This window comes from Lissotriton helveticus, chromosome 7 (genome assembly GCF_964261635.1).
Source record: "Lissotriton helveticus chromosome 7, aLisHel1.1, whole genome shotgun sequence".
Taxonomy (NCBI): Eukaryota; Metazoa; Chordata; class Amphibia; order Caudata; family Salamandridae; genus Lissotriton; species Lissotriton helveticus.
Genome location: NC_136068.1, coordinates 1,317,931,984 through 1,317,942,092, shown reverse-complemented (window position 1 = coordinate 1,317,942,092; position 10,109 = coordinate 1,317,931,984). Strand labels below are relative to the sequence as shown.

The 10,109-nt window shown below is 52.2% G+C and overlaps 1 protein-coding gene across 1 annotated transcript; it reads right to left on the bottom strand.

The window, feature by feature from the left end:
* Positions 1-2,252: 2,252 nt before the first annotated feature.
* Positions 2,253-9,895, bottom strand: LOC144767382 (transcription factor BTF3 homolog 4-like). Its single transcript, XM_078650838.1, has 2 exons — positions 9,742-9,895; positions 2,253-3,081 (listed from the first exon to the last, which is right to left on the bottom strand). The coding sequence occupies exons 1-2, from the start codon at positions 9,814-9,816 to the stop codon at positions 2,680-2,682; spliced, it is 477 nt and encodes a 158-aa protein (XP_078506964.1). The 5' UTR covers positions 9,817-9,895; the 3' UTR covers positions 2,253-2,679.
* Positions 9,896-10,109: the final 214 nt, after the last annotated feature.

Here is a 10,109-nt window from a genome sequence, read left to right as displayed (position 1 = left end):
GTAGTTTAGATTAAATACCTTTATTTTTCTAAACTGTTGTTGAGTCCGTTTGTGGTGTTTTCACTGTGTTACTGTGAGTGTTGGTACAAATACTTTACGCATTGCCTCTGGTTAGCCTAGACTGCTCGTGCCAAGCTACCTAGAGGGTGAGCAGGGGTTATCTCAGAGGGTTATCTCCTTACCCTGACTAGAAGCCAGGGTCCCTATTTGGACAGTGGTGCCTACCCCTGCCAACTAGAGACCCCCAGTTCTAACATTGGTGGCAGCGGTGGGATTGAACTTGTATTTGTACTAGACCCACAGTAATTGGTGTATATCACTAGTGAGTGCAGACCACTACGCCACCACATACTACTGGTTTCTGATTTTTGATTCGATTTTTGAGTAACTCTTCTAAAACATCATGTCTTTGAATGGGAAGGCACCTAGTAAGGAAGCAGAATTAGAGTTTCGCATTGAGGATCTGTATTCTTACAAAGTTACACAGCTTCAGGAATTCTGCAACCAGTTTGAGTGCCCCATAAAGAGCGGCTACAGGAAGGATGAGCTGCAAAGAATCTTGAAGGCCCATTGGGAGGCACAAGAGGTAAATGATGATGTGGATGCAGGGAATGCTTTTCAAGTCACAGATCTGCCAGTGGGCAGAGTAGGTGCAGGAGTTGGCAGCAACCACTCCAGCAGGAGCCTCACCCCAGAAGAGTTACAAGAAAATCAGAGAGTAAGAGAGTATGAGTTGGACGTTCTGAAAATGAAAATGAAGCAATTGGAAATGGATAAAGAGAGAGAAAAGGCGGCGGAGGAGAGCAAAAGTGCCCGCGCCTTGGAGGAAAATAAATTGCTTTTGGCTCATGATTTGAGCATGAGAGAATTGGATCTTAAAGCCAAGGAGGTGGATTCCAGTTCAAATGGTGGCAGGGGGGTAAAGTATATATTCCCAAAGACCTGGTACAGAATTACCATAGGAGTGAGGATATTTATGCCTGGTTCACTTCGTATGAAATTGCATTGAAGATGAATGGTGTGCCTTATCAGCATTGGGGGGGGCGGGCCTATGGAAACATTTTGAGGCTTCTGGGAGGAGTGCTCTAGAGCCCTTAGAGATGGCAGGTGTTTTTTTATTTTTTTTATTTATTTCCATTTTGCAATAAACATTACAAAACAATGTTTCCAGTCATAATGGTGTCATTACTGTGACCAAAATGCGGTTTGACGCAGATCCCATGGATTCAAGACATGTTTAACATAAGCAAAAGGTGATTTGTCGACATAGCAGTGCAGGTTCAGTGACTATAAAGCGCCTCATTAAAAAATTCAGCCTATATTATGGATGATGAAGGAAGGGAATGGGTTGGAGTGATTGATTTAATTAGGGTTGTAGGTACACAATTATGGCTTGGTGTTTGTGTGGCTAGCCGAACAGCGTCTCTCTGCTGAAGGTAAGTAAGAAAGGGTGCCCAAATATTCTTGAGCTGGGTGTAGGATGGCTTAAGATCCCAGAATGCAAAGAGTTGTTCCTGGCAGTGTGATACATAATTTAGCCAAACCTGAATAGTCGGGGTGGCTTACTGTCTCAGTGCATTGCCACTCTATGTTTTGCTAAAAGGAGTAGCATTGCAGTGAGGCGTGGGTGTGTGTTGGGTGTGTCCTTCATGTAGCTAACATGGGTCGTGCAAGAGTGGCAACTCTTTAATGGCTCCTACTGTGTAGCAAACTTCAGACCAAAAATTCACCACTCTGGGGCAAGACCATGTAAGGTGGAGAAATGAGGCACTAGTCATGCGGCAGCGCAAACAGTGGGGGGTAAGTAATCAGTCCTATTCTGTGTATTTGCAGTGGGGTTCGGTACAGACGATGCATGTATTTAAAATGTATGATTCTTAATCAGTAGTTAGGGGACAGCCTTTGTAGTTGCCAACAGCAGAAGGTCCACTGCACATCAGACAGGATACAGCCCAGTTCTGCCTCCCAGTATGCAAACTATTTAAAGAAATAGAAAATAGGAGCCCACCCCATTAAGAAACATATTGCCATAATTGTACACTTACTAAAACCCAGATAAGGACCATTTAAAATGCGTCAGCTGCAACGGGTCCCATCCGGGTGTCAGGCACCATAGCTGATTCACCCACTGTCATCGGAGAGTGTTGGTAGGGGTACAGGAATCCATCCCAACCCTGCACGCCCTCTCCCTGGCAGTACCGGAAGTAGTGGGCTGCTCAGACGTCACGAGGTGCACGTTCTGGAACTTTTTTTTTGTCTTAACATTGAGTTTATGATCGTTTTTACAAGCCTGTAACAAAGTAAAACACAATTTATCTCTGTTAAGGCTACTGCATTCAGAAAGGTACAATATGTTGGGAGGTAAGTAAAGTTAAGATCCGTTAATGTATGCAAGGGGAAAAGTTCAATGCAACCCAATTTATATCCAAACAGCTCTCCACTGAAGACAAAACTCAAGCAACCAGCATTTCTCAATTTGACCAAAAAAATGGATCCTGGGAGTAAGTGCAAAATGCAAAATTAATCGACAGAAAAAATGCTGACCAAACAGCATCTTTAAAAATACAAAATATTTATATTACTGAACTATTAACACGTGGTGTTTATGTTTGAAAAACTTTGAAACCACATAGATGCTTATAAAAATCAAGTCCATGGCTTCCAAGTAAGATTACTAATTTAGTTTGCTTCATTCTTTGATGCTTCATCGAAGTTTTCTACGAGATCTGGAACATCGTCATCCTCTTCATCAATGTCTTCAGGTTTTGGTGTTTTACTATCCAACACTTGTCTTGAAAACGTTTCCTCTAACTTCCTAAGACTCGATAAGCTGTCTGCGCTGAGTTGATTTAAAATGCCAGGAAGCATTTCTGTGATTTGTTTAGGCTCTGCGTGCCCAGTAATTGCGAAGGTGTTAGCCGAAAGAGAAGCCTGGACCTTTGGGTTGTTGAAATGAATAACTGTTCCATAATTTTTTATCATGTTTACCTCTTCAATTCCAGCTATATTATTTACTGCTAGCTTTTTTAGAGAACTCTGTAGTTTTTTGTCATCAGCTGTTGCTGTTTGGTGTACGACTTTGGGGCCTAGCGGGGGAGGGAGGGGGAGGCAAACAGCACCGAACAGAGACTCAAAAATAGGTGTGATAAAGGCCGCTTTATTGGAAGCAGGTGCACCTTACACAATGAAAACCCTTGGCCTGCGCCGTACAAAACTAGACCTCACTAAATATGTAATTTCCTGACAAACCCCCACCCCCTCCCCTAAACTGGTTCCCCCAATCCACAAACAGGAAACAATTAGCAAAAACGTCAATTTGCCTCTCCACCTGGCTAAATACTTTATTGTGCTTTACCTACCCCCGATAATCCAAAAACAGATCTCCTACACTTCCCCCATGCATTAGGAAGAACCGCCCCCAAAGGCAGAAAATCACACCAACACCTGCTCCAGCAACACGACAAACCCCAAAACCATCGAACAAACCCAGATGCACCGGCCCCCAAGAAAACTCCTTCCAAAAAACACCACAGCACACCACAAAAAACCCTACTACACCCTCAAAAACGCAATCACCCCACCCCCTCCCCCTCCCCCCAGGCCTCAAAACTTGAACCCCCCCTATCAACTGAAAGAAAACCCAGGGAGGGAGGGAGGGAAAATACTTACATCCGCCATCCCCCCGCCCGGCTGCTGTGTCACAAGCCACCGAAATAGTGGCCTATGACACAAAATGGCCGGTTTTAAAGGAAACCAGCCCAAATGCAGCCCAAAATTAGCCCAGCCCAAGGCTACCAACTAGCCCAAAACCAGCCCACATACGGTGCTGGATTCTACCCACCCGCTCCCCCGGGGGGGAGGCAAAGAGCACCAACAAGAGACTCAAAAATAGGTGTGATAAAGGCCGCTTTATTGGAAGCAGGTGCACCCTACACAATGAAAACCCTTGGCCTGCGTCGTACAAAACTAGACCTCACTAAATATGTAATTTCCTGACAAACCCCCCACCCCCTCCCCTAAACTGGTTCCCCCAATCCACAAACAGGAAACAATTAGAAAAAACGTCAATTTGCCTCTTCACCTGGCTAAATACTTTATTGTGCTTGACCTACCCCCCGATAATCCAAAAACAGATCTCCTACACTTCCCCCATACATTAGGAAGAACCACCACTCGAAAGACGTGCTAACGGCTTTCGACCCCCCCTAGGACTCCTGCACTTTCAAGTATCTACGCACACCAATGGCCTGATCCAGAGCCTCCTTCAAGTGTACCACAAACAGCTCCATTCCGTACTTATAGGTGTACCCCATCCTCCCTGAAAAGATCCACTGCCCCGTACCTAAGCTCCAGGTGCTCCATCCTTTCAAAACCTTTTTTCTCCCCAAAAAGCCTTTATTTCCTTGTAAATTTCCTCCGGGTCCTATCTATGGCCGCTGGCCTCTCAGCCCCCCTCTAAACCCGCCTGGGAACGAAACTCTGACCAAATGACATGACACCCCACCTACCTGTGCCGTATCTCTACTAGGTCCCCCTACACTTGTTTAACCAACGCTAAACCTTTGCACAGTACCCAGGCCACGTCTGGCACAGTCTCCCCTTTAACACTTCATGCAAAGCCGGCAATAACGCATGCCAGCGCATGCCCCCTTTCCTTGCCACTGACAATGAAACAACCTGTCGTCCAATTCCAACTTCTGATTCCGGTGCTTGACCCAGTCCCCCTTTCTGCTTGCTTTATAAATGAGTGTCCACCAATATAAATCTCCAGCGCCGCAGCAGTTGGCCCCGCCCCTGCACCTGAAAAGACACACATGTGAGAGGCGAGAAATGTCCTTCATGTCATTGTTTCACCTCCCACCCCCCGTAGCCTGACAGACGCCTGCTAACAGTCCGACCTCCAGCGTCCGAGGCCTTCCCCAACCCTGACGTGCAGCCTCCATTGCCACCCCACTCCAAAGGAATGCCTCCGTAACGCCTTCGGGTCCTCAGTCACCCATACACCATAGGGCGTGCCACAGGACCCCCAACACCTGTGCTGCACTCACTCTGTCACCTCTTCCTCGACCAAACCCCCGCCCAGCCTTCCAACAGCCACGTCCCCTTTCCTCCGCCGACGGCGAGTCATCACCCCCGAAAGCCCCGTCCATCAAATTCAACCTGAACCACACCACCTGCTCCTGCTGAAGCCACCGATCCCCTGCCTTACTGCTCCCATGTCCTCACATAGGCACACCATGGAAATGCCCCAAGAACGCCTGTCCCAAGCAAATCCCCCTTAATCCCCGGCGACAACCGTAGTTGATGATGCGGCAGCGTCAAACCGGACAGCGTCAGACCCAAACGACGACGTTGTCGTCCTCTTGTCCTCCGGCAGGCGTGCTTCCATGGCCACGGAGTTGAGCTCTATACCAAGGAATGACAGCACCGTACTGGGACCGTGCGTCTTCTCTGGCGCCAGGGGCACCCCCAGGTAAACCACAAGGCCCGTAAAACTGTCTAGCTCCGCTGGCAGTCTGTCGAACCCGGCCGTCCCACCAAAAAGAAGTCATCCAGATAGTGCGTCACCGTCTAGAGCCTGTCCGCCATGAAAAAGCCCACTGCAAAAAAGAACTAAATGGCTCAAACAGCGCACACGAAATCGAACATCCCATGGGCAGTGCTGTCGCCCCCCTTGCCAACATTGCTGCCCCCTCGTCATCTGGCAGGCGTGCTTCCATGGCCGGAGTCGAGCTCTATACCAAGCAAGGACAGCACCGTACTGGGACCGCATGTCTTCTCTGGCGTCAGGGGCACCCCCAGGCAACCCACGAGGCCCATAAAACTGACCAGCTGCCGCTGGCAGTCCATCGAACCTGGCCTTCCCACCAGAAAAAGCCATCCAGATAGTGTGTCACCGTCTCAGAGCCTGTCTGCCAGGAAAAAGCCCACTGCAACAAGGAATTGAATTGCCCAAACAGCGCACGCAAGATCGAACATCCCATCGGCAATGCTTCCCCGTCAAACCGGATCCCCACCAACCGGTGATGACCCGGAAGCAGCCAGAACGCGAACTTAACATCGCACTTCGACATGAAAGCGCATTCACCCACCGCCGCCGCGATCCGCCGCGCCACGTCCACGTCCGCATACGACACCCCCGAGAGCCCCGCCGCAACAAAGTCATCGACCGATGTACCCCCTGACCCCGACCGCTGCTGGCTCAACCGAGACTAACCGGGATCCTTCTTGAGCACCACCCCGATAGGGGAAACAATCAAACCCGGCAGCGGCGACTCCAAAAAAGGGGGGGCCCATCCGGGCACCGCTCACCTCCTTAAACAACTGCCCCGCACCATCCCTGTGTTCGCATTGACGGCTTCAAATTCTCCACCCACCCGGCGATCCGCGGACCCTTGACCCAACCCAAAACACCCTCACGAAATCCCCGTCGCAACATGGCCGCATCCCCTGCCGCGGTTAAGCCACCCAGAGGGGCTCGAGAAGGTCCACCCTAACCGGTGACAAGCCTATGCCCAGAACTCTTGACCCCATTTCCCACCTCCCCGCACCTCACCTGGCACCCCTTCACATACCCCGCCATTCCCAGGTGCACCCCAGGATCCCCGGTATCCACACCAACCGACAGCCAAGGTTTACCCAAACCACTCCCCGCTCCGCCACCATCCTTACCTGGCATCAAGGCTGGCATCGTCACTGGATCCCGCAGCCTAACCAGTGGAGCCGGGGGGGCCGTCACTCCCGGCGCTCCTTGGCGTGGGCATACCTGAAACACACTACCAACACCGTTACTCTGCTCCCCCCACCCCCTTCCTGTATCTCCCCTTCCTCCTCATAATCTTCCACATAGTCCAATTGCACCACGTCCTCCTGCCCAGCACTGGGCCCATCCTTTCACCCGTCCCCTATTCCCCCCCTTAGGGGCTCCGTCCTACTCAACCCCACCTCCTGCAGACAAACCCACAACAAGTCCCCCCGATCCAAGCTCTCTCTCCTCTCATCTCCTCCTCCACTCCTCCTCACTTTCTCCTCCCCCGGTTCAATCATGGATGGACCAGATGAATCTACGGAACAAAAACCCATCATTGTCGGCAGCGCAAAATCCCTTGGAGTCATACTCGACACAAAACGCAATCTACCCTCCCAATTAATTCAATTGCAAAGTCTGCTCGATACCAACTGCGCCTTCTTAGGGGGATTCGTTGCTTCTTCCCGGAGCATGACCTTAACAACCCTGGTCTCATCGCTGATCCTCTCGAGACTGGACTACTGCAATTCTCTTCTTACTGGCCTCCCCAAATCCCACCTGTCCGCCCTTAAGTCTGTTCCCGATTTAGCTGCTTGCTTCATTTATGGGGCCCAAAGAAGCGACCACAGCACACCCATGTTATCCACCCTCTGCTGGCTTCCCATCAGTGTGAGACTGCCCGCATCACCCACAAAGCCTCGCCCTCCTCCTCCCCTCGCTATCTGGCGAATAAACTGAAACTCTCCGGAGGCTCTAGCCCATCACGAAATGCGGAAAATCTACAGCTTGAACCTCCCACTTTCAAGAAGGAAAGATCGATGGCCGGATCCTTTTCAGGCAACGCAGTGAGAATCTGGAACTCACTTCCACCTCAGCTCCGGACCACCAACTCCTCCCAGGCCTTCAAAACTGACCTCAAAGTTCTCCTCCTTCGAAACCCTTCCAAAGTTAATTCATGCCTTCACTATTACCTGCAGGAAGAACCTTTAGTATAGAACATTTTTACTCTCCCTGACTATGGAAGTGCCGTCTCAGTGTGTACGTGTGGTCTGTGAGACTGCCATTATTGCAGTAATACCCTTTAAACTGTGTTTGGTACTCTTAGTAACATGCACACTTTACTGTTCCCTTGTAACACACTGTTTCCTACCTCTTACATTTTGTTTGCTTTCGATACCTTCACAAGTGCCACCATTGCCCACGTAACGCTTGCTCTTGTGCTCGAGTGTCCTCCATTTATTGCAGTATTATACCTCTACTTGCATTTTGCCCGCTTTTGTAACCTGCACACATGTCACTTTTTCTCCTGTAATGCACCGTTTGCTACCTCTTGTATTTTGTATGCACACGATTGTCACTTTTGCCTCATGTAATGTAACTTTGCTTTTGCAATTCGTTCACTTGTAATGCTCCTGTATCAGGTCTGTTCCTATTGTGAAGCGCTCTTCTGGTAAAGTCTGCGCTATAAAAACGCATAAATAAATAAATAAATAAATAAATAGTACTCCGCATCTGATCAACAGCCTCTTGTCTCCATCCCCGACCCCCAGCCGCCATCCCGACCCTTCGGGGTGGAAGTGGTGGGGGTGCCCCGCCCTGCTTCCCCTCGCGCTTCCAAGAATGGTCGCTCGTGGGAGCGCGACCGCCCGTACCAGGCAGAGCCGGCCCATCCCCTCGGTCGAGTGGAGCCGCATGCTGCTCTCCCGGGCACCTATCCCAGCGTCCCTGCCAAGAACAAGAGGTGGGGTCCAGCATGCCGGGGAAGAAACACCCCCCCACCCCCTGAAAGCCCCCACACCCGCCCCCACCTGCCAAATGCCCCCCTCCATGCCCGTCATGCCTCCAACTCCCCCGCACCTGCCCAGCCCCCGCTCCCCACTGGACACCCCCCCACTCAAAGGCCTCCCCCGAAATGGGCCTCCCGCCCCCCACATGCCCCGCACCCCTCTCCCCAACCCGTACCCCGTCATACACTCGCCGCAAAACAGCTCCTCCCCAGCCCCCGTCCCCCAGGCTCTCAACCTCTGACCCCCCCGGCACCCCCCAGCCCGCCCCCCTGGCCAGAGACGGAGACCTGCTAGGCCCCACCATGCTCACCTCCCCCTCGGGGACACCACCACCCCACTCCACCCCCCCAGCCGTCCCCCCATTCCCGCTAAGCTTCATCTATAATTAGGGGAGTGCCCCCCTTTCCCCCAAGCCGAGCCACCCCTCCCCATACCCTCTGCATGCCTCCCCGGCATAAACACATGCAACCTCCAACCCCTGCCCCCGTCCGTGAGCCACCCAACGTGGGCCCCCCCCGGCCCCCTCCCGCTCAAGTAAATGCAGAGGAGGCTCAGCCACCGCCACCCACGATAAGCTCGCCACTTCCCTCTTGCCCCACACCCTGGCCGCAGCGCGACTGCGCCGCCCTCTAACTCAGGCCCTGTGGTGCCGCCCCCACCTCCTACCTGGGGCGTGCACGCGGCAGCACCACCGCCAAGCCGGCTGCCCGCGGCATTGCCATCGGCATGCCGCGGCGGCCTCACCGCACCGGCGGGACGCACCTGTCCCTGCGGCCCGCCTCCTCAATGACCCGCGGTTCGTCGATGCACGCCATCGACCTCCGCTCCTCACTCCACCGACAACCACGACCCCCAGCACCAAAACAGGCCCCCCCCGTGGACAACCAAAAAGACGACCTTGCCCAACGCGATGCGACAACAATTACCCAACATAACAAACAGCGGCCAAAATAATTACATCCGCCACACCCCTGTCCGGCTGCTGTGTCACAAGCCACCGAAATGGTGGCCTATGACACAAAATGGCCGGTTTTAAAGGAAACTAGCACAAATGCAGCTCAAAATTGGCCCACCCCAGCCCAAGGCTACCAACTAGCCCAAAACCAGCCTACATACGGTGCTGGACTCTACCCCCTCTCCCCCGGCCCCAAAACCTCCTGGGGTGGCAGGCCTCCCGCTGGTTGGCCGCCCCCCCAAAGCCCTATTCTTCTTTTTGCGAGCTGTACCCTTGCCCCCTATCCGAACCTGAGCCTGAAGCTGGGCTAGCTTTTCTTGATTCATTATTAAATCTGTGAACGAAGACCTCCGCAGCGACACGCAGTAAGTAAGATGGCAATACGGGAGGAGAAGCCTGGGAGAGACGGTGACCTAAAACGCACGTGACTTGCACGTTCTGGAGAGCTTGCACTTCAACCGGCGGCCGTGCTGCACTGGCCCATTGCGGCGGCCTTTAAAATTTATTTGGGTACACTGACTGTGAGTGTCCTCAAATGAATTTTAAAGGACGCCGCAATGGCCCAGTGCAGCACGGCCGCCCCGCTTAAAATTGTGCCGCCTTAGGCGGACCGCCCCCC